This window comes from Gymnoscopelus braueri, assembly GCF_963280865.1.
Source record: "Gymnoscopelus braueri genome assembly, chromosome: 11".
Taxonomy (NCBI): domain Eukaryota; kingdom Metazoa; phylum Chordata; class Actinopteri; order Myctophiformes; family Myctophidae; genus Gymnoscopelus; species Gymnoscopelus braueri.
The window spans coordinates 16321481-16347053 of NC_137613.1; the positions used below are offsets into that span (position 1 = coordinate 16321481).

Here is a 25573-nt window from a genome sequence, read left to right on the forward strand (position 1 = left end):
TAACTTATTAATGTCCATGAAGCTCAAACAGGACTGGCACAGTCAGGACATGGGGCCAGATTAAAATAAAATACAAGAACATCTTGCAGAGTGGTAAGTGCGTTAATACATTGAATACAATATACAAATGAAGGTGGATAAATTACGTATGTGCCTGCTGACATGTTTTATTTGCTTGCTGGTTTTAGCTATTAAAAAAAAGAACTATGTCTGTGGCACTGGTGGTGGTCCTCCCGGGGTGCTCCTTCCATTCCGACATCTCACCACTCCGACTAGTGGCTTCCGCGTGCGGTTAGGGTTAGGGTTAGGTATAGGGTTCGTCAACGTCGGAAAGGCGACATGTCGGAAAGGAGAAATGCACCCGGTCCTCCCACCGAAGACTACACACCAGCAGAAGATTTAGCCCTGGCGTTGAACAAGGGAAGGCCTGTTGTGGAGGGGATCCCGGGGGGGACATCGACGGAGTCGGTGTCCAGCCAAGTGTCTGCCCCCTTCATTACGGGTCGGTCTACATTAATTTAATTTGCTCAATAGCCTATACTGCACATAGAACACAATCAACCATTCATGGTGTTATTACGTGGACTGTCTGATTAATTATTAAAGGTCTGACATTGTCTTGCAGTGTCAGGTGGCACCATCCTTCTTGTGGAGCCAGTGGAGGATGAGGATCCAGTGAGTATTATAATTTGATGACACCTGTCAGCACTAGGTCAATACACTCTAAATTCCACTGATCTATTGAATGTGCAGGTGCAGAGCTTTTACGAAGAGGAGGCAGAGGCAGATATGTCGGCGGAGGAGGAGGTATCATGTCAATCGCGTGTCAAACAAAAATAGGCCTATACTTATTTAGTCCATATTGGCTATGAAGTCAGTGATGTGGTTGTCAAAGAAAATATAATTTCCTAACAGGACCCAGCAGATGCAGAAACTGCTGGACAGAGCCAGGAGTCTGCGAGCCAGCCTGGCAATGCAGTGAGTATTAACTTAAGGACATTCACCCCAATGCACAATTCCTGCTGCTGTGCTAATTGATATGTGTTTAACAGACTACAGAGATGGTGAAAAACCTCTATGCCACTCATTTGCGGCGCCAAATTGAGTTGGCAGAGGTCGATTTAGATTTAAAGAAGATTCAGATTGCGAAAGAGAAGATCCTCTTAGAAAAGGAGAAAATCCTCCTAGAAAAGGAGAAAATCCTGCTGGAGAGGATTCTTTTGGAGAGGGAGAAAAAAACCCTGCCATTTGATTTAGAAATTAAAAGAAGGAAGATGGTGAAGCTGGGATTAGAAGTCTGCATACTGAAAAAACAAGTATGGTCATCATTTTAATGCACAATGTAAGCATGACTTATAGCACAATGTAGTAATCATATTTTCCCCTCTCTCTCCCAAGCTTCCAGCTGATAAATAGCCAGCCCGTCCCACTCCTGACGGCGAAGAAATAGCTGGTGTTTTTTTGTTGTTTTTACATTCGGAGATTTTTTGAGTTATCAAGGGTCCTGGGAATATTTATCTATTTTGTGTTGAGTTTTTGTTCGTTGATTTTCTTCCTAATGACCTCCCTGGATCTATTTATTGCGGCCGTGTTTCATTTATTTTTATAGGCCTACAAATACTTCCCATGAGCTGAGAATTATGATTTAGGAACCCTGGCCTGTCAATAAATAATTGAATGTTCCAAAAAAAAACATGCCTCTCTCATTAATGTACAGTAGGCTACATAGTTATTCGTCCACTGAAATCGTAATGCGACCAATTATAGTTGTACATTTTTCCCGTGGTTTTATTTTGTTCTTCATTTTCGTTTCTCTGTGTGTTGCTGTCATAATACTCTATCTGAACATCATCAACCATCACAAACTCTGGAAAGTTTGGGACTTCAGAGGATGTAGTGTCGAAGTTCTTCAGGGAGTGAGTCACTGTGAAACAAAATGGAATTGTAGCAGTTTATCCACTTAAGCCGGTTGTACTTTCTTGAATGATGAATATAAGCTGCTCTATAAGCTTATAGATCAGAAATAACTTAATTTAAATAAATTGCTGACAACAAAATAAATAAAATAAATAAAAAAGTCTCTGCCCCATTGTAGAAACATCCTCCTGTGAACCTGATGCACCTCATGTGTCATGTACTGAACAACCTGATCTACCAACACTCTGATGGTAAGCAAGCTGAGATAATTATTACATAGTGGTCTATGTTTTTGACTGTCTTGAGGAAACTATTTTTGGGCACAATATAACTTTGCAACATCAGGATGCATGGCACATCTGCCATTGGGCAGGTTTGCCTGTCATCGTTACATCGTTTCTACATGGGGGTACAATGTAACGATGCCGGGCACGCCCGCCCCACCACGGGTGCATCGTTGTGTCCAGATTATTTACATCTGTATGCCAGGTAGATGATAGTGAGTTAAAGTCCCATGCATTTGATTTGCATTCTTTGGAAATGCAATGTTGTGATGGCAGAACAATTTGTCAGTTTGTCAGCTCATAGATACACATGTACAGTACATGTATTACCAGTACCTATACATTACTTGTTCATTGCTGTAGAATTATTAGATTATAATTACATGCATCTTTTTTTCACTCTGCCTTGTTTCAGACACGCCTTCCAGTGAACTTGCAGCACCTCAGCATGACCAGACAGTTTGTCAGACATGTGCCACTAAGCCGACATACCGAGATGCTGGAACGCAGCGGGAAGACCCCTCAATGCTTGACCATGGCTACAGTTCACCGAAAATCAAAACGGCAAATAAAGCTACACAGTGTGATGTAGGCACGGAGGCTAATGTGGCGAGCACCATGCTTGTTCGCATTAAGGTGTTCACTGGAATACATCTGGTGCAGTTTTATCTTATGGTGCAAGTGTTGGAGCCTTTCAGAAAAAAGTCTTTCATCCTTCCTGTTGTCGATCAAATTCTGATGACATTTATAAAGTCATTCAGCGTTTCAAAGTGTCTCAGAGTTTGGCAAGCAAGATAATTTCGTACTGGATAGATTGTATGGATGCAGAAGTCACAGAGCTTGTCTCATGGCTTCCCAGAGACACCCTCACAACTAACATGCCATTGCAATTTCTTAAAATTACAACCTGCATCATTGACTGTGCAGAAACCTCTCTGCAGAGGACCACAAACCTTGACTCCAGGAGTGCCACCTTCAGCCACTACAAAGGCACCAACACAATAAAGTATCTTGTCTGTTTGTCTCCGTCTGGCATTAAGAGTCCATACCGGGATAGGATAGTCCCGTAGAGTGTTCAAGGCTCTATAGAGCGGAGGGTTCCCTGCTCTTTCGGCGACCAATTCAAGCCCGGTCTCTGGCTGAAGATGAGCCACACCGGGGTTGGAGAGTCTTGCTTCTGTGGTCCCGTAGAGTGTTCAAGGCTCTGTAAAACGGAGGGTTCCCTGCTCTTTCGGCAACCATTCACGCCCATGGAGAGTATATTATTTTGGATTAATATTTTTATTTTCTTGGGAGTTTTCACAATAAGTTGGCTATAAATTATTGTTGTTTAAAAAAAAAAAGAAAAAACTAGAAAGATGTTGCTTGAGATTGTAGTCTGTTATTTTCGGCACGCGACACTGTTGTGTGACTAAGTATGAATCGAGCGTCTGGAAGACAATGCCTGTTTTTTGTTGTAAGATGTTCTACCTCAGCAGCATGATTTAGTTTATTTTACATTTTATTTCCTATAGTCTCAGTTATAATTGACATACTGTATATGTATGCAGATTTTGTTTCAAATATTTTTATTGAGAAGCACTTATTTTTTTCCCATACCCACAGTCTCTTTGTTATAGATGGGTCAAATGGAGAGTATATTATTTTGGACTAATATTTTTTTTTTCACAATAAGTTGGCTATAAATTATTTTTGTTAATAATAAATAAAAAGATGTAGCTTGAGGTATATTTTGATTTAAGTTGGTTGTGTGCGTGGTTTATTTTGCTCTTGTTAAAAAAAAATCCCACACAAAAAAAGAAAAAAGAAAATCTACTTTATTAGGGCAAACACGAAAGAAAGGCTAAGACTAAGGAATTAAATCAATAAAAACAGTGGATCAGTGAGACAGGGAGGTGTGCAGTTATCTGGGAAAGCCATATTGAAGGTGGGTTTTGAGAGCAGTTAAAAAAAACAAAAATATTAATGTTTTAATTTATTAATCAATAATAAATAATACATCCCTAGTTTTTCTACACACACTGACACAATCAATCAGAGTCAGCACATATATGTGAAACAAACTGCCCATGACAGCACCTGAAGGCCTTGTCTTGGCTGATCCGTGGCGATTTTGAATTTGTTCTTAGTGAATGGAGATTAGTGGATTGGGTTAACAGTTACACTCCCTAAGAAAACACTCTGAAGACAGTAATATCAGCTTGCATCCTTCACTGTTTCCTGTGTCACAGGAAGGTTGCTCATTGGTGGAGGTAGTGTGGTCATCTTGGAATCATTAATAGGTTCCCTGTTCGGCGGCTCCCCTGGCTAAGTGTCCTTGAGCAAGACACCATACCTAACCGCTCCCGATGATCCAAACCTGGTTGGTGCCTTGCATGGTTTCCTCCACCATTGGTGTGTGATTGGCTGTGTGTTTTAATGGATGAATGTTATGCACATTGTAAAGTAAATTGGAGAAATTGCACCATGTGCCATACTGATGAGAAATTATACAGGGCAACATTTTTGCTGGCTGATCTATTTAGGATGATATATTTTCACCATTCCCCCCTCCAAATGCCTCAATGCATCACATTAATTAAAACACACATTAAAAACAGGCTCCTGCTCTATGGGCCACATGGCATTCATTATAAAGGAATAGTTCAACCAAAAATGTGACTATCTACTTGCCCTCATGTCAGTTGAAACATGTAAGTTTCTTTGCCCACACGAGTTCCCAGCAGCTTTCTACAGAACAGTTGAAGTCAACCAGTGACCAGGCCTTTAATCCAAGTCTTCTGAGGCACACTGTCTTCGACTGCCGTCTATTGCCTCGACGGAACAGGATCTGAAGGTCTGGGGGGCACTTGCCTGGAATCTCTTGAATGGGATGAGGAAAGTGTGGAAATCTGGGAGATGACCTCAAGAGGCGGCTGTCAATGGCTACTGCGGAGTCCGTACTGCTTTACGGGGCTGAGAGACATGGACACTCACATCGCAGCAGGAAAAGGCCAAGGTTGGCGTCTACACAAGAACGCTATGAATGTCTGTCATAGACCTCTGTGTTCTTTGTCTAATGTTATTTAGCTTCAGAAAACCTGAATTATGCTGCATGGACTGTAACTGTAACTGATCACCATTGGCTTATTTTATTTATTCCGGAGAAAGCTGCTGCTTTATTGTGTGGACAAGGAAACTGTGTGTGTGTGTGTGTGTGTGTGTGTGTGTGTGTGTGTGTGTGTGTGTGTGTGTGTGTGTGTGTGTGTGTGTGTGTGTGTGTGTGTGTGTGTGTGTGTGTGTGTGTGTGTGTGTGTGTGTGTGTGTGTTTAATGGTTAATGGTTTTAATACCGTACAAAAGGAACAAAAACAAAACAGTGACTATCTGTCTGGTTTATTAATTTTTTCAGGTGGAGAAATGTCGAAGCTTCCTTGAGCTGACACCAGGAGAGACCCAAGGTTTGTACTGTTTACTGTACTGTATGACACCAGACATACAGTACGCGTAGGTATGATGGCGGGGGACAGATGCTAGGTTCATTGTTTACCTGGTGTCCTATAGTTTCAATGTACAGTATGTTATTTAGACTCTCTCTCTCTCTCTCTCTCTCTCTCTTTCTCTCTCTCTCTCTGTGTGTGTGTGTAATGTCTCTCCAACTCTTCTCTGTGCTCTGTCCTGCAGGGGTGCTGTGGCTCTCAGTGTACAGTGAATGCACGTACATTGGTCTGCTGGCCATGGGCTTCCTGCTGATGTGGGTGGAGGTGCTGTGTCTCTGTGCCAAGAGGGAGATGAACGCCCTCAAGATCAACGCCTTCGCGCAATGTGCACCGTCCTCTCAGGTCAGAAGATGAGATGAGTAATCTCAACTAATCGATAAGTTAAAGGGACATTTCACTTTCAAACATGTTTGGGGTCATTTTAACGTCTACGCAGGCTTTTGTGAGCACCCTAGACTTTTTTTTTTAGTTGCTGAATTTAGTTGAAGGAGACAATTTACAATTTAGGCATTTATACAGAACGATTTACAGTAAGCAAGGTAAACATCAAATATTAATAGGTAATTCATCAAATGCATAGAGACAGTGTAGTGCCTCAGTAATCTAGGATAGGTAAACCAAGAACCATCAGTCTAAACATTATAATATTATAGGATGCCAGGTCAACAAATGAACCTGGCATCTGTCTAAATAATATGCTATATAAATTACATTTAGCCTTTGCATACGCGTGGTCGTCAAGGCTAGGGCAAGTGTTGCGAAGTCTGAAGTCTTCAGATTACGACGGAAAATTGGGAGTGAGTCTGCAGTTCTAACTGCAATGGGGAGTTTGTTCCACAGTTTATAGGAGCCAGAAGGGAGAAGAGTCTGGGACGTGTGGAGCTGGATGTTTTAGGGAAGGTTCTGACAAACAAATGGCATGTACTTAGAACATTCAAAGTTATATAAAAAATATAAAGGTTATAGAAAAAATTGAAATAGAGTTTGACCCAATGAAGAACATGCATTATCTCTCCTCAGGGCTGATGGGGATGGTGGCTCATATGATGTACTCCACAGTGTTCCAGATGACCGTCACCATAGGCCCTAAAGACTGGAGGCCACAGACCTGGGACTATGGCTGGTCCTTTGCGTAAGTCACCTCATCTGACCACATTCACACAGCGATGACATCATTGAGAAAGACACGACTGGAGACTGGGGACCATTCTTCATTGAACGCTCTAGAGAGTAATACCAAATTATAATAAAATTAATCAATAATGTCTCCAGAGTTATTTCCTTTCCAAAAATCGATCAAATTGAACTAGTTGGCTGTAATTTGGTCACATTTTCAGAGTTATACGGGTAATACTGAAAAGTTTGTTTCTGTTTGGCATGGACAATACAGAAACAAATCCACCTGTGAAATACGTTTCACGTCACGGTATGGTTGGTCCGCATAGTTCTTGTAGTCAAAAAGAGCCATGATGAGCTGTTTAAAACAAACAACCTCTGTGTCTCCCTTACCCCCCCCACTCCCTCCTTCCTCCTCCCCCCTCCCTCCTACTCCCCCCCCCACCCCCTCCCAGCATGGCGTGGCTGTCGTTCAGCTGCTGCATGGCGGCGGCCGTCGCCACGCTCAACTCCTACACCAAGACCCTCATCGAGATGCGGACCCGCGCCCGCATGCGGCTGGAGGAGGCGCAGGCCGCCTCCCACGCCCCCTCCTACGACGAGGTGGTGATGGGAGGAGCAGGAGGAGGAGGAGCAGGAGGAGGCATGGTGTTGGGACCTGGAGTCGGAGGAGTCGGAATCTACTCGGTCAGCCAGCTGATGCAACTGGCCCAACAGGGGGCGCTCCTGGACCCGCTGTGGCCCCGAGGAATGGGCCCCGCCGTGGGGCCTCTGGCGTACGGAGCCGGGGGGGCCCTGATGGTCGGCGGGGGAGGGATCGGGGTGGGAGGAATGGGGGGAGGAATGGTGGTAGGAGGGCCAGGGATGACAGGAGTGAGGATAGGAAGTGCCGTTGCAGGAGCAGGAGTGATGGGCGTAGGATTAGCAGGACCAGGAGGAATGATAATGGGAGGAGGAGGGAGGCTGGTGGAGCAGCCTCACAACGGGGTGGTGGTGGTGGAGGGCTGCGGGCTGGAGGGATGTGAGGACTGTGAGAGAGAGATGGACGAGGTAGAATACCACCTGCAGGAGGAGGAGAGGGAGGGCTCCATGTGCTGAGGGAGGGCCCTCCGTGTTTGGGAAGAAATACAAAATTTGCTCCGCGAAAATATCACCCATTCTCTTGATCATGATATAATTATCGAATCGGAATTAAATAAATGTTTCCAGAAAAACAAATAATAGTCTCATGATTGATTGTTTTATTGTGAAGGCTGTGGAAGTGGTGACTGGTTGTGAGCGAGTGACAATGTGCTAGCTTGGCTGTTCTGTGTCGGTGAACTGTTGGTGCCACCATATCCACCTGTTTCCTAGGCTTTTCACTGTGTTCCACTTCCTGTCTTTTGATCCAATGAAATCCAATGAAACCGGTCAGATGACTAATGATATCCAATGAAATCCGACAGGAAGTGGAAAACACACAGCCAAGAAACAGGTGAATATGACTATGAATTGAATACCAAGGACCTCAATGGAAACAAGACCGCAAAGCCTTTTTTGAACTGACCTTTTAGACAAAGTATTTTAAATGTAACTGTGCTGTTTTACATTGTTTTGCCTAATAACATATTGAATCAATCAATCAATGGAGCATAGGAGGTGGAGAGAGAGCAGGTATAGATTCTGTGTTATCAGAGCGGTAAAAATCAACAAGCAGGAAGGCTTTTATGTTCTAAATCCAATTAATGAGTGAGGAAGGAAAAGTACTGCAGCATTATCTGTCTGGCTGATGAAGATGATCAGCGATTTGAGGCTGGATGCCTCAAATATGTCAGGGGAGTGTAACGGGTTGCAAGCTCAACTAAAATAAAACGCACTAATACATTAGGCTATATTCCATGCGCTGCATGGAATAGTTGGTGTGAACTGTATTGAAAATGGTTGTCGGGAAGCAAGTCAGTTTTCTGACCTACTCCAATCAATATCCAGATGTGTTTTAAAGTGTACACCAGTGACACATCAGTTGCACTGACACAAAAATCAATTTCATGAAGGTCAGTCAAATTAAAACTAAATTTCTAGTGAACGCCAGCCAGTGGATACATACAGTATGACTGTAACTTTAGTTGTAAGCCCCTTTACTGTGTTGCATTATTAATTATTATATTTGCAGTCATATAATTGCTTGTGATTTAAGCCATTGTTTTGAGTGAATTGCAGTTGTTGGTCTATGAAACTGTATAATGTAGGACTTTATAGACTGTGTTTTATAGGCAAATCTGCTCAGCTGGACTGCAGCCTTTGAGCAATAGGTATATGATGGACACGATTTGATACATTGGTGCGCAAGCTCAAAATGGATGTGTGGTGCGCAGTGTTGGGTAACGTGCGTTAGTAACGTAACGCCGTTACGTAATATATTACCGAAATGCGGTAACGGGTAATATGACGCATTACTACAAGGAGAAGCTGTAATATAGTAGTAAGATGACACTACGTTACTACATTACTAATTATCGCGAAAAAAAAAAATCGACCAAAAAAGATTTTGGTCCATTTGTTTTGCCAGGTTGCATATCCGGCCTAGAGAGAATCAAAGGAAACGGAAACAGCTGTGAGCATGCATATATATATGTGTGTGGACTGCACCGGATACAGTTCCAAAGAAGGCGGGTGTAATGTAATAGGCAGCGTCGCAGCGAGTCAGTGCACTCGCCTCGCTGTCCCTTGTAGGCTACTGAATGGATGCGTGGAGACGGCCAGGACGCACAGCGTGCACCTCTGTCAATATGGTAATGGTAGACAGCAGTTCTCTGGTTGAGATTCAACATCAAGTGAAACGCTGCACATGACCAGTGATAGGTTAGATTTAAAGCCTATATTCCAGTTTATAATGCGCGGAAGCCAAGCAACACTTTTGACAGAGAGAGGGAGGGAGAGAGAGAGAGAGAGAAAACCCGACGTCGGATCAACAGCAATACAAATTAATAACTGCAAACAGATCCAAAGATTAGGCTATCAATATCATACAAAAGCAGAGAGAAGCTGTGATCTCACCGCTCTGATGGACAATAAATAAATAATCCTTTTGCAAAGGATCCGTTTTTGCTGCGCAGCTCCTCCACGTTTGAAGGACCATGACAAAGACTTTTAATGTGTGGTAAAACTGAACGTCATGAAACCTTTAAAAATTAAGAAATACTATATTTTAAATAGTGAAAAATACAGAAAATAGGGGAAAATACATAAAATCTCTAATCTGTGATTCTAATGTGATTAATCACAATTTCCAAAAATAATTTGTGGGCTAATAATAATAATACAAAATCTAGATTATTTAATTGTTCAATTTTAGCTTTTATTTTTTTTAAGTAACTAAAAAGTAATATGTAATATTAATATATTACTGTTGCTCAGACAGTAATATGTAACGAAATGTAATACTTTAAAAGGAAGGTAATAAGTAATAGTAATATATTACTTAAAGTAAAGTAACTTGCCCAACACTGGTGGTGCGTGCATGTGTGTGTGAGCACGCACGGGGGGCCCTCTGGAACTTCAGTGCCCAGGGGCCCCCAGGGGTGCTAATCTGGCTCTAGGATGATAAAAAAAAAAATAGGTTAGATTTAAAGCCTATATTCCAGTTTATAATGCGCGGAAGCCAAGCAACACTTTTGACAGAGAGAGGGAGGGAGAGAGAGAGAGAGAGAAAACCCGACGTCGGATCAACAGCAATACAAATTAATAACTGCAAACAGATCCAAAGATTAGGCTATCAATATCATACAAAAGCAGAGAGAAGCTGTGATCTCACCGCTCTGATGGACAATAAATAAATAATCCTTTTGCAAAGGATCCGTTTTTGCTGCGCAGCTCCTGTTTAAGTTAATTGCCTTCACCTGCTGCTGTGGTGCTGCGCAACAGGGCAGATCTCCGCCAGGCCAGGTGGCCCTACCCAGGCCCATGAAATTCATAGGCAGTCTACAGAAGCCAATTAGAATGAAATCTGCTAAAACTGACTCATACACTGATACAGAACCAGTGGCGGAGCGTCCGGGGAGGCCAGGGAGGCGGCCGCCTCCCGGCCCGCGACCCTCGCGGGCCCGTGCCGTCAGATAATAAATCGGTAAAATCAGGCAAAAATAAGAATTAAACAACATAACCCTAACCTAACCCTACCCTAACCCTAGAACCGAAATAAAGTGACCAAAAGCCCCCCAAAAAGTTACCGAATCTGCCGAAAACCCGCAAAAAAATTCGCGCGTGCGCTTCACGCACGCGCGCGGGATGTGCACCCACGCACGCGCGCGGGTGCGCAGGGGGGGCCTGATCACTGTGCTGTGCCTCCCGGCCCGGCTTTCAGTTGTTCCGCCACTGTACAGAACCATATATAGGCTAAATATTGTCTCTGACTCTCTGTCGGTTATTAAAGGTTCTATGACATTCATTTTAACTTTTTTTATTTTTTATGTTTTTTTGGGGGTTTTATGACCTCCAATACATCTAAACAATCTGAACTTTGAACATTCAGTGGATTTTCTGTGGTCTGGGGTTTTCGGAATAATTAGGCTGAAAAGTAATCTGAGCTTGGCCCTTCGACAGTGAGGTCACAGTCGATTAATCCCGCCCACTCTCCTCCTCGCCCCTCCCCTCCCCTATCCTTTCCTTTGGGGGGGGCGGAGCAGAGGCGATGATTGACAGGCAAAATCCCTCACCAGCGACACCCGCAGGCAAAGATTTCTTTTTTCATTGCAGTTTATACTTATAGTGTAGCTGCATGGTATCTCTCATGGTGTTTCTAGTAGTACAGTACAGTATTTATACGTATAGTGTAGCTCCATGGTACTGTATATCTCACAGGCAAAATCCCTCACCAGCGACACCCGCAGGCAAAGATTTCTTTTTTCATTGCAGTTGAAAAGGCTTTAGAAATGTGAGAGAAAAACACCTGCCATGGATCAATGGAGTGGAATTTTTTGTTAAAACTTTCTATACACGTTTGAAGGACCATGACAAAGACTTTTAATGTGTGGTAAAACTGAACGTCATGAAACCTTTAAAAATTAAGAAATACTATATTTTAAATAGTGAAAAATACAGAAAATAGGGGAAAATACATAAAATCTCTAATCTGTGATTCTAATGTGATTAATCACAATTTCCAAAAATAATTTGTGGGCTAATAATAATAATACAAAATCTAGATTATTTAATTGTTCAATTTTAGCTTTTATTTTTTTTAAGTAACTAAAAAGTAATATGTAATATTAATATATTACTGTTGCTCAGACAGTAATATGTAACGAAATGTAATACTTTAAAAGGAAGGTAATAAGTAATAGTAATATATTACTTAAAGTAAAGTAACTTGCCCAACACTGGTGGTGCGTGCATGTGTGTGTGAGCACGCACGGGGGGCCCTCTGGAACTTCAGTGCCCAGGGGCCCCCAGGGGTGCTAATCTGGCTCTAGGATGATAAAAAAAAAAAGAAAAAAAGAAAGAAAACATCTGTATGTGAAGATGATCGGTTGTTTTTCCATGTTTAGCCGGCAATCACATAATCAAATCCTGATGGCATGGGGTTAAAAAACGGGGAAGGATCAATCCACTAGTCGGTGACCTGAGCTGACCTCACTAATCAACACCAGAACAAAATACTGTACTGTACTACTAGAAACACCATGAGATATACAGTACCATGGAGCTACACTATACGTATAAATACTGTACTGTACTACTAGAAACACCATGAGAGATACCATACAGCTACACTATAAGTATAAATACTGTACTGTACTACTAGAAACACCATGAGATACCATGGAGCTGGAGCTACACTGTAAGTATACATCCACATGATATTCATACATACATACAATCAATACAATTATTCAGCATAATTAAACTTTGAGTGGTACAATGTGTAACATTCCCCAAAATGGTGGGCATGAACGAAAGCCTGCACCTAACAGTTTCAGGAAGTGAGCGGTTCGTTCACGTGTACGCCAACGACCGAAGCATTGGTATCCAGATTTTGCGGTAGGGGCCCTTTTTTGGAAAACAAACATCATGAAAGCAGTGTCCAATCTGGTCCAAATTTGAATCACCAATTGAGGGGCCTCTAAACAACGCATAGCCAAATGTCACTTTTTGTTGTAGAAATGTATTTTTCTACTAAAAGTGATTGTTTGATTTGGAACATTGTCTAGGTCTAGTTAATATTTACATTCATCTAAAATGCTTTTCAAAATGCAACAGATAACAGCACACATGAGGTTTTCATACCTGAAGGGTCAGAGCCCTTTGCCTGGAGACGAGACCATTCTTCCTTTTGCCTTGGTAATAGGTGGTGAGCCATTAGTCAATGCCGTTGAGTCATTGGCAACGTTGACTGCTGTGGTAGGACAAACCAACCTCCACAGTGTGGTAGGACAAACACATGCCACTTCCACAGTGGTGTGAATTGAACTATTTGTGGTAAACTGAGTGCATAATCAGTAACAGACTGAGGAGATTTGGAATTTAGATACTTTTGATAGATATTGGCCAATTTTCCAATTACCCGGGTCTGTATCATAAAAAGATGCTTTGTTTATTTATTTATTGTAATTGTTTTCCTATTTAATCTCACACCATTTATTGTTATTCAAATGAAACTTTTATCCTTCCAAAGAGTAACAGTTGTGCAGTGGTGCTCATTTTGGTGTCATTGTTGGTTATCCTGGCTCCATAGTCGATCCTAACAACTTCTGATCACTAGCCCTTAACCATAAGTATCTAACGTTATAACACTTGCTATATAACCACACTCATATTGTAACAAGAGCCACACAGGTTACATTTGAAAACTAAAGACAATGAAAATGTGGGACATCATCTCAATGTGGTGGGACGAGGGTTTAAATGCTATGCAGTTCAAGTGACACCAGGAAACCAGACGAATCTGCCAGTGCAAAAAAAATATAATAGCCCTCAGCTACGTAGTGATATTAGTCTGGCCATGCCAGGCTAGGACCCCTGGACACTGTCTGCCGTCTGTATGTCTGTCTGTCTGTCACTTCAACCATATAGTATCAAAAGCATGTTTCATGGTCATTGTAACATGACTCACAAAACCATTTGTGTTTGATTTGGTGGAAAATGAATCACATTTCTACAACAAAAAGTGACATTTATATAATTTGTGGTGAAATTGCTTTTGGATCTGCGTTGTTTAGAGGCCCCTCAATTGGTGATTCAAATTTGGACCAGATTGGACACTGCTTTCATGATTTTTGGCATTTTTGTTTTCCAAACTGGATACCAATCGTAGCCAATCGGAATGGAATTAGAAAAATCCATCTTGATCGCATGAATCCAGAGAGTATGTGTCAGTTAAATCTGTAGTAGCTTACCTGACATTTTATTGATTGATAATGTAAGGTTGACCATGTGAGAGGAGCAGCACGGCATGACAGACAGACCGACCGACCGACCGACCGACAGACAGAAAGAAAGAAGAAAAGCTAATCACCGTAAATATTAAGCATGTTAAATCAAAATCAGTGAACGATAAAACAATGGTAAAGCGTTTCAGTTGTAAAACAAATATTTATATAAAAATAAACAAATAAAGAGCCAACAAATAAAAAATCAACAAACACAAAATGTATTCATTCACAAGAAGGTCTCATTTTGAGTGGGTCTTGTCAAAAATGTATCTGAACTGATGTACATTATTATTTGAAATCTCAATGAAGATGCCATACTATGTCATACCTGACCAATACATTTGAGATCCTGATGATCACATCATTTCTCATCATCATAAACCATTAGAATCCTCAACAACACAGAATTCTATTAACGACAAATCAAGGTTTGCTCAAACCCAGGGGCGTGCTGGGACCAAAACGGGAGCAAAAAAAAACGTTTTATTTCCTTCTTTTTTCTTTTTTTTTTTTTTTTTTTTTTTGTGGCCCACCGGCGGTTTGGCGGCCCGTAAATGGCGCGGCCGTTCTGGAATTTTCCCGAATTCCCCAGTGGCCAGCACGTCCCTGCTCAAACCCAGGTCTTCATGAAGGGTGGGATCCTCTTGATAAAGTGCATTAATCATCTTTGAACATCCTTCGTCCCCCTTTTTCTTCACCATGTCGATGAAACAGCGTACTTTCTCTTCCTTGTACTTCCCCGCTCCGATAGAGTTCATCTCTTCATCATTGAGAACATTCTCTTCCAACAGGTTGTCCATCAGACGATTGAGCACAGGCTCCGTCACTCGCTTAATGAAGACTGACCGCAACTTTTTCACTTCCTGTGATGGTGTCATTGGCATGTTTGGCTGATTTTGGCCACCGTCTGGATGGTAATCTGGATGAAAAGTAATGCCTTGTTTTCAGCTACAATTAGTTAACCCATTAAGACCTGAGGCCGATTCTACAAATGCCTTCTAAATCAGTGGTAATGTCAAGGACCCCCAAAATGATATGTATTTGGCTGCGGACTCCCCCCCCCCCCCCCATCTGAAAATGTTTTGTGCCAGGGACCCCCAGAAGAGAGAATTTGTGTCAACAGATCTAAAGTGACACAGATGCTTTCTGACTGCAGCCTGTCTTTATTTGTTTTTAACTCATTGACTGCCAATGACGAGATCTCTCGTCATTTTTCTCCAAGTCTCACACCGCAAATGTGTGTTTTCAGTGGTTTTACGATAGAGGGCGCTCTTCCGCAGCCTGTGAATGATCCTAGGATCACCCAAGAAGAGTACACCCAGACAGACATCACGTGATCACAACAAAATTAAGCTGGTTTAGTTTAGTGTTATAGGATTTATACATTTTCTCTACTTTCTGTTGTTTTGGACAAAAACAAGCCACATTCAACTGCCCATAATTAGGGAATGGATTATTTCCCCCTGATTCTCCGAGACCCCCCTACGTCTTTTGAGGCGACCGCCGGGTGGATCGCAGTTAAAGAGTTAAGGAATGTATTTATCTCATGAGTAAGGAAATGGAAAATGACCTGGCTTATTTAAGGAAAAACGTCTCTTACAGCTAATTCCTTCACCTGATGCATCACAACTCTGCTTTCCAGTTGTAAGAAAAACATTATAAGGTCAGGTAGGTTATTGTGGGCCAGCAACATTTGGAATTCGCCAATCGGGATGGAATATAAAAAATCGGACGGAACCATCTTGATCACTTGACTATAGAGATAACGTGTACTGATTTGCATGATGTTTGGACAACATTTGTAGGAGTAATATAAAAAATCACACCCAGTGTGAAGAGAGTGGTGCCTTTCATGAGTTCATTTCATTAGTTACTTTTTACAGACTTTGATGACTTCAAAGTATTTTTACTAATTTTAAGTACTTTAAAATGTTTTTACTGATTTTTACGTGTTTTTACACATTTTAACATCTTTAAGTATTTTTACTCATTTTAAGTATTTTTTTACTAATTTTAAGTATTTTTACTCAGTTTAGGAACTTTAAAGTATCTTTACTAATATTTAAGTATTTTTACTCATTTTAAGTATTTTTACTCATTTTAAGTATTTTTACTAAAAAATGTGTGTGTGTGTGTGTATAATTAGTGTAACTGGTTGCATCTTTGTGTTGCAATCAGCCGCAGCTGTTGAGGCTGTGCTCAAACATACAGAGAGGCCGTGCTCATACGGACGGACGGACACCCGGACAAAGTCAGTCCTTGGAGTGGCTAGCACCACTCAAAAAGAAAAATGTTAAAAGGGTGGCGTTTGTTCTTCAACGTAGTGCGAATCTGCGTGCAAAGTTCCACCGCAATCGAACACTGCGTTCATGATTTGCGGCATTTTGTTCAAAACGGGCAACTCTTGCAAACTTTAAATGTCAATGTTAGCCAATCAGGATGGAATATGAAAAATCAAACAGATCCATCTTGATCACATGACTAAAGAGATCATGTGTACCGATTTGCGTGATGTTTGGATAAAATCTGTACGAGTAATGTAAAAAAAATGGGTTTTGCACAAATCGGCCTCCTGGTGGCGCTATAACAGGGCCATGTGAAAAGTGGGGCAGAGGTTCTGAATTGGCATCCAGGGACTGTGTGTGCACAGTTTCGCAGCGACCGGGCCAACAGTGCCGGAGATTAGCTGTTCACAGACAGATGGACACACGGACGGACGGACAGGGGGTAAAACATACTCTCTCGCCATGCCTTTCGGCCTGGCGGAGACAATTATAGGCCTACTGGCTGGTTCTACAATGCTGAAAATCCTGATATTACACAAAGATAACCAAATTGATTATGCTTACTCATTTTCCTTTTGCTTGATTTTTTCTCTGTGCTGCCCGCCAAGTCATCTGACATGAGAACAAAAGACAGGCATCACCATTCAGAAATACAAGCGGAATACAACCTGTGGACCCCGGCCCACAGGTTGAGAATCATTGACATAAGTTACAAGATATTAGTGATATTTGATGTTATCAGGATGTGAAAGGGGCCAAAGTTCTGAGAGAAGTGATGCATTCATAACATCCAGGTGTAGATTTGTTTTGCTCTCACCAGAATCCACATCCTCCTCATCCTCCTCTTCCTCTGGTAAGTTGTTTATAAAGGGTACCTAAGAATGAGGCAAAAATAATTAAACTTACATTTTGAAAATGTGTTCGTGATCAAAGAATTGACAGTTGGGCTAATTCCAGATTTTTGATTTAGCCAGTCTAAGAAATTAACATTCATAATGTTACATTTTAAGTTAATTTAAGTATGAAGCCAGTTCAATTGTAAATGCTTACAAGCATTACATTATTTATAGCCAATATAAAACTACAATATTTACAATTTAAAAGGGATTCTTTGAAGGGCTGGCATATGTATCAGGGAGACCTGTCTCCATTCAGGCTTCTAGGTCCACGCCCCAATTACACATGTGTAGGTAATCACTGATTAACCCCTCCCCTATAAAGCCTGGTGCTCATGCATTCATCCCAGATTGTCTCTCTGACTCTGGACTTCTACTGATAAACTGTTCATGATAATATGCATATGATCGATGTAGGCTCCAGGGAGAGATGGAGACTTCAGACCTCATGAACTGAACTCGAAGTAACTTGTTGCTGTTAAGGACAGTTAATGGGAGCCCAGAGATCTCTGTTAAGTACATTTCTATATTCAATCTGTAATTATTTACTTACTGCTTAATTAATAAATACACTTTAAGTCTTGTCTGCTCTTAATTTCACCAATTCAACGGACGCGTGGAGACGCGTGATCTGAAGGACATTGCACATGTCTGTTGTTTTTAGCCCCAGTCTCCAATAATGTATAATTATAATGCCTGGTGGGGGCTAACTGTTTTTTGTTTTATAGGCGCTCCATTGCTGCCTTTGCCCCTTGTTATTTCTTATGTATTGTATTTTACTTTTGCATTGATCATCCAACTGCCACGGTTTATGCCACTGTTTATATATATCTAATTGCCATTTCTTGTACCCCACTAGTTGGAGGCGACCGCAGTCGCACTGTGGGGGAGAACATCTGCTATCCACTGCATGCCGTTTGTGTGCACCTAACCCACCTAGTGTTGTGTGTAAGTGTGTTTTTAGTGTTGAAGTGTTTGAACTCTCACTGTACTAACTCCTCTGTCTCTCCTCCCCCCCTAGTCTGACTGTGGCCTTTCACTTGTATATTTTATTAGTGCTTTCTCTCGTTTAACATTAATTTGTGATTAATTTGTGATTAACTTGTCTAAAGTATAACATTAGTATGATCTCATCCTGTGGCATTTACAATAAATGTTATTGATTATCTTGAGAAGCAGGTCTCTGCTCCAGTCATTTACAAATGAACCTGTGTTGCACTTCAGTATAGTTACTTTAGCACTTTAATTGATTCTTTGGGTGAAACTCCCAAGGTGGCATAGTCGAAGTTACATGATCTGTTATATTTCTGCCATGGTTACACATAGAACCTAAAAAAGTACAACCAATTCACACGCTCATTTGGAGGGAAATGTCTTTACTTATAATTGTTAAATAACGTAGATTTTTGTCCAAAGACATGGGCATACTATAAGATGCATTACCCAATGTCTATCTTTTATGGACATACTGTACAGGTAAGAACGATTTACCTCTGTCTCGTTCTTTTCCTTTCCCTTGAATGCATCAAGGAGGACAGAGGTCGTAGACCAATCCTGGTCCCACCCTGTAACAAATTATTCAGTCTTTCTTCAGTCATGAATAATATTCTCCTGGCATTAAGCTTTTGATATTAAATATTAGACATATGACAAATTATCCAAAAATGCAGGGCAGATGTTTTTCCTTGGCCTCTAGTGAGTACAGTATGCGTGCAAAGTTTCACGTAGATCGGTGCAGTTGTAGGTAAAAACACAAATGGGCCTTTTATAGCGCCACCATGAGGCTGATTTGAAAATGTTCAAGTGGCATGTCTTACTCGGCCTAGAGGGAATGTGTGTGTGAAATTTCACGTAAATCGCATGCTGCATTCATGATTTGAGGCATTTAGTTCAAAACGGACCAATCCTGCAAACTTTAGAAGCCAACCTTACCCAATCAGGATAGAATATGGAAAATCAGACAGATCCGTGTTGATCACATGACTATAGAGATACTGTGTACTGATTCGCGTGATGTTTGGATAAAATCTGTAGGAGTAATATAAAAAAATGGGTTTTGCACAAATCGGCCTCCTGGTGGCGCTATAACAGGGCCATGTGAAAAGTGGGGCAGAGGTTCTGAATTGGCATCCAGGGAGTGTGTGTGCACAGTTTCGCAGCGACCGGGCCAACGGTGCCGGAGATTAGCTGTTCACAGACAGATGGACACACGGACGGACGGACGGACACACGGACAGACGGACAGGGGGTAAAACATACTCTCTCGCCATGCCTTTTGGTCTGGCGGAGACAATAATAGGCCTACTGGCTGGTTCTACAATGCTGAAAATCCTGATATTACACAAAGATAACCAAATTGATTATGCTTACTCATTTTCCTTTTGCTTGAATTTTTCTCTGTGCTGCCTGCCAAGTCATCTGACATGAGAACAAAAGACAGGCATCATCATTCAGAAATACAAGCGGAATACAACCTGTGGACCCCGGCCCACAGGTTGAGAATCATTGACATAAGTTACAAGATATTAGTGATATTTGATGTTATCAGGATGTGAAAGGGGCCAAGGTTCTGAGAGAGGTGATGCATTCATAACATCCAGGTGTAGATTTGTTTTTCTCTCACCAGAATCCACATCCTCCTCATCCTCCTCTTCCTCTGGTAAGTTGTTTAATAAGGGTACCTAAGAATGATGAGACAAAAATAATTAAACTTACATTTTGAAAATGTGTTCGTGATCAAAGAATTGACATAGTTGGGCTAATTCCAGATTTTTGATTTAGCCAGTCTAAGAAATTAACATTCAGAATGTTACATTTTAAGTTAATTTAAGTATGAAGCCAGTTCAATTGTAAATGCTTACAAGCATTACATTATTTATAGCCAATATAAAACTACAATATTTACAATTTAAAAGGGATTCTTTGAAGGTCTGGCATATGTAACAGGGAGACCTGTCTCCATTCAGGCTTCTAGGTCCACGCCCCAATTACACATGTGTAGGTAATCACTGATTAACCCCTCCCCTATAAAGCCTGGTGCTCATGCATTCATCCCAGATTGGCTCTCTGACTCTGGACTTCTACTGATAAACTGTTCATGATAATATGCATATGATCGATGTAGGCTCCAGGGAGAGATGGAGACTTCAGACCTCATGAACTGAACTCGAAGTAACTTGTTGCTGTTAAGGACAGTTAATGGGAGCCCAGAGATCTCTGTTAAGTACATTTCTATATTCAATCTGTAATTATTTACTTACTGCTTAATTAATAAATACACTTTAAGTCTTGTCTGCTCTTAATTTCACCAATTCAACGGACGCGTGGAGACGCGTGATCTGAAGGACATTGCACATGTCTGTTGTTTTTAGCCCCAGTCTCCAATAATGTATAATTATAATGCCTGGTGGGGGCTAACTGTTTTTTGTTTTATAGGCGCTCCATTGCTGCCTTTGCCCCTTGTTATTTCTTATGTATTGTATTTTACTTTTGCATTGATCATCCAACTGCCACTGTTTATGCCACTGTTTATATATATCTAATTGCCATTTCTTGTACCCCCCCACTAGTTGGAGGCGACCGCAGTCGCACTGTGGGGGAGAACTTCTGCTATCCACTGCATGCCGTTTGTGTGCACCTAACCCACCTAGTGTTGTGTGTTTTTAGTGTTGAAGTGTTTGAACTCTCACTGTACTAACTCCTCTGTCTCTCCTCCCCCCTAGTCTGACTGTGGCCTTTCACTTGTATATTTTATTACTGCTTTCTCTCGTTTAACATTAATTTGTGATTAGTTTGTGATTAACTTGTCTAAAGTATAACATTAGTATGATATCATCCTGTGGCATTTACAATAAATGTTATTGATTATCTTGAGAAGCAGGTCTCTGCTCCAGTCATTTACAAACGAACCTGTGTTGCACTTCAGTATAGTTACTTTAGCACTTTAATTGATTCTTTGGGTGAAACTCCCAAGGTGGCATAGTCGAAGTTACATGATCTGTTATATTTCTGCCATGGTTACACATAGAACCTAAAAAAGTACAACCAATTCACACGCTCATTTGGAGGGAAATGTCTTTACTTATAATTGTTAAATAACGTAGATTTTTGTCCAAAGACATGGGCATACTATAAGATGCATTACCCAATGTCTTTATCTTTTATGGACATACTGTACAGGTAAGAACGATTTACCTCTGTCTCGTTCTTTTCCTTTCCCTTGAATGCATCAAGGAGGACAGAGGTCGTAGACCAATCCTGGTCCCACCCTGTAACAAATTATTCAGTCTTTCTTCAGTCATGAATAATATTCTCCTGGCATTAAGCTTTTGATATTAAATATTAGACATATGACAAATTATCCAAACTGAGATTTTACAACCAAATCCTAATTGTGCCTGTGTTTGATAAAGACCTAATGAAACAAAAAGCAATTATGTGGCCATACTAGAGATTACTCTCTAGAATAGAATTGATTACCATACTAGAGAATTAACAACAGATGCCCAAACATTTGAAATAAATCAATTGTGTATTTCTAAGTCAAAAGTTCCTAAAAGTCCAATCTTAATTACTGTGTCAAACGGAAATGTACAGCGCGATTACATCGGGTCGGTCTGGCAAGGCAACGGCACCCCGGTAGATCGGAGAGTACTTGCCCTGAAGGGCACATGTAATAGAAGCGTAAGCCCCTCTGCTTGGGCTGCTCAAAGATCTGACTCTCTAGCTCAGCCACTGCATTGACACAGAGTCTGTGTCTCTGGTATCTCTCTGTGACAGAGGGTGGGTGGGAGGGATGAATGATGAAAAATGTGGATGAAGGGAGTGATGATACTATATATTGCTATATATTTCTCTCTCTTTGTTTTCAGATTTTTTTGCACACATGTGAACACTCAACTCGGACCCCTTTGAAGCGAACCGAACTCAGACCACCATTGGAGGAAATAAGTTCCATGTGGCTTGGTTTTGGTAATCTCGCGTCACTAAGGCTTTTCCTTTTGAACACTTCTCCTTTCACTGGAGCATAAAAACTTTAACTTAAACTATTCGGTAATAACCCTTTATAACGGGGTTATTACAGTTAACTAAAACAAACTAAATAACGAAAACTTGAATTGGAAACACATTTTAGTTAATAAAAACTGAGCCAACTCGAACAATGCAAGAGAAAACACACTTACATGTGTTTATTTCTTTGTTTTAATGGTTTTAATGTTTTGGGGACTATGGATGGAAATGAGCTCTATACGCTAAATCAAGCATATTTACATCTAGGTCTAGTGTATCTAATTCTTAGTGAAGGAAGTAAAGTAGAGTAAAGTAACATGCACTTACTTTCTAGTCTCGCGTGGCCAGAATACTGTTCTACGATCTCCGAATTAGGGAAGCATTTGAAAATTGTGAAAGTATAATAGGCAGCATGATACGCCCGAGGCGTGTGTCCAAATCATGCCGCACTAGCCGGTAAAGCCGCAGCCCTTGAACCCAAACGCGCCCCCAAGGCAGTCTTGAGTGACAGCGATGCGTCCAAACACACCCCACGGCTGTCCTGGGTGTTTGCTTTGAGAACATAGGCTAGCGCTATAGTTATATATCAAGGCGATGACGCGACGTAATTATTATATCTATACATATATTACATAAACGCCAGATTGGCTGCCACTCTTAGAGAACTGAATCCATTCTCTTTGGGCTCTGCAAGGCAGACGGCTTCACAGTAAAAGTGGGTGACAATATGATCACAAGAAAGGAGGAAATTACCTACCTGGGTGGCATTTTAGAAGCAAATCTTTCCAGTGAAAAAAATGGCAGCAAAATTAATCAAAAAAGTCGACCAAAGAAAAATATTTTTGTACAGGATCTCCTCTCTGGTCAGTAAGAATACTTTGAGGACTCTAGCTGGAGCACTCATCCAATCAGTCACTTCGACTACGCATGGTACTATAGCACAAAAAAAATAAAGGATCCAGACATCCCAAAACAAACTGGTCAGGCTACTGCTTGGCCTCACATCTACAACTCATTTAAACGCTGGTTGATTGGCTCAGGGTAGAGGACAAAGTACAGTAACTTGCAATGGGCCTGGTCTACAAGATACACTACACAAAGACACCCATGTACCTGTCAAACTACTTCAAAAACGTCAATGACGTCCACAATCACAACACCAGAGAGAGCTCCACAAATCACGTTCAACACAGATTTGGCTCTAACAAGGGATTACATTTGTTTTACTGCTATGCCACACAATGTGGAATACCCTACCAACAGTTCACAAAATGTGAATCCTTCAAAACCACTCCAAAAGAGCACTTAAAGGTGGCTGCAATTTGGAACTGGCCCCCGTAAAAAGTCAAAGCCTATCCCCCCCCCCCACAACTGTTTACTGTACATATTTTAATTTTCTACTCATTTATATGATGTTTTTGCATAGTATTGTATATTTGTCATTAAATGTTTCGATGAATTGAGTACAAAGGACCTCAATGGAAACAAGCCATAGTGCTTTCTTGGGTTTAAAATCCTCTTAACAGACCTGGTATTGAACTGTACTTCCCTGTGCTTGTCTTTGCAAACTGTTAATTAAGTATTCAATCAATCGATCAAGTTCTTTTAGATCGCCTTTTAAAACACCCTTCTGTTTGCTGCTGCCTTTCACAGTTATTATTTTCCCCCTTTCTCTTCTGACCGATTTTCCAATGAATGCAAGTTTAGTCTAGTAATTGCGCCGCTTTTTTGTCTCGCTAAATTGTAGGATAATAAGTAGGTCTATATGCCACCCAACATAATATAATGTAGTATGGAGTAGCCTATATAACACCCCATCTTTCTAATTAATTAACAAAATATATATAGGCTTATAGAGAACTAAAAACAGATAGGCTTATAGACGCCTTTCCCTATTATATGTGTGTGTGTGTGTATATATATATATAATTTATATATATATTATTGTAACATGATATGGGCTAGCACTCATTCATCTCATCTTCAAAAATGCTCAAGCAGTAGATACATAGGTCTATGTACAGGTAGGCAGGTGGGTAGGTCAGGTGCTTGTACTGTATACATGCATAAATGTATGTTTTTATGATTTTTGTATTTGTAGAAGTGATTCTACAAATAGGGGAAGGCGGGAGAAAGGGGGATCTAGAGTGGCTGCTGACCTGCAGTTTTATGTAATATATTATTATTATTATGTAATTACGTTGCGTCATCGCTTTGATATATAACTATACAGCGCTAGCCTACGTTCTCATAGCAAACACTGAGGACGGCCGCGGGGGCGTGTTTGGTTTCAAGGGGCTCGGCCTTACCGGCTAGTATGGCGTAATTTGGACACACGCGTCTAGTTGATCAGGCCTACCACCACAGAGTCGTCGGAGAACTTCACGATGGTAAACTCCCATGGCAACGAGGATGATGACAGAAAGAACCACCACAGTGATGATGATGATGATGGGGATGGGAACTGCAGCAATAAAATGCAAAAAACAGAGATTAAATAGTGAGGAATTATCTTAAAACAGGACATTCATCCATCCATTTATATATAGTATCTGACTGTGTGTATCTCTGTCTGTCTGTCTGTACACAGATTATATCATTATGTTTCAAAACTTTTTTTATTGTGAAGCACAGGGTAGGATTATACATTTCTTTTCATATACATGGATTGCTTCCTTTTTTTTTCTCCAAAAACAGACATATACACAAAATAGACAGGTAACATGAAAAGAATACACTCAAACTTAAGTAAAAAAATAAAGGGATAGATTATATTATTATGGATGGGTACAGAGAAACTCAAGAACCAAGAGCTTTTTTTCAGAGAAGCAAAAGAACTATAGGTATTTGGTATCTAAATGATAATGAAGTAATTTAATTAATTTCATGTGAACCCCCCCCCCCCCCACCACCATTGTTATGGTGAGGAGTATTGATGATAAGTACTGGTATGGATAAGTAAGCAGTATCAGTAACGATACCCATCCCTAGTTATTATGGAGTGTTCAGTACAGTGGACTCACTCTAATGTCTAATGTAATCAATATTCAGTTCAGTTCATTTTTATGTTCTGATACTTAACTGGACATAACTATTTCATAAATGTATAAGTTTTAATATTATGATCATATGATCCAGCCAGCCATTGTCTTGTTTTACCCACAACTCAGAGTGCATA

General features: G+C 40.9%; 2 protein-coding genes and 1 pseudogene across 3 annotated transcripts in view; 2 read left to right on the forward strand and 1 right to left on the reverse strand.

Annotated features, from left to right (window-relative positions):
• Window positions 1–339: 339 nt before the first annotated feature.
• Window positions 340–25573, forward strand: part of LOC308094827 — a 71685-nt pseudogene continuing 46451 nt past the window's right edge. The window contains exons 1-8 of the transcript in view: window positions 340–502; window positions 626–675; window positions 1053–1316; window positions 2096–2168; window positions 5029–5228; window positions 5592–5640; window positions 5864–6021; window positions 6700–6811. The product of the transcript in view is annotated as an uncharacterized misc_RNA (transcript). The remainder of the gene's footprint in view (window positions 503–625; window positions 676–1052; window positions 1317–2095; window positions 2169–5028; window positions 5229–5591; window positions 5641–5863; window positions 6022–6699; window positions 6812–25573) is intronic.
• On the forward strand, window positions 7252–7893 carry LOC308094828 (uncharacterized protein; the record flags this gene model as incomplete). Its single annotated transcript, XM_080441654.1, has 1 exon — window positions 7252–7893. The coding sequence occupies one exon, from the start codon at window positions 7252–7254 to the stop codon at window positions 7891–7893; it is 642 nt and encodes a 213-aa protein (XP_080297780.1).
• Window positions 14398–25573, reverse strand: part of LOC308094829 (uncharacterized protein) — a 31141-nt gene continuing 19965 nt past the window's right edge. Inside the window, 8 exon segments of the mRNA XM_080441655.1 lie at window positions 14398–15123; window positions 17054–17101; window positions 17307–17364; window positions 18877–18950; window positions 19756–19803; window positions 20009–20066; window positions 21580–21653; window positions 24755–24859. Coding sequence (XP_080297781.1) covers window positions 14639–15123; window positions 17054–17101; window positions 17307–17364; window positions 18877–18950; window positions 19756–19803; window positions 20009–20066; window positions 21580–21653; window positions 24755–24859 — 950 coding nt within the window. The 3' untranslated portion in view covers window positions 14398–14638.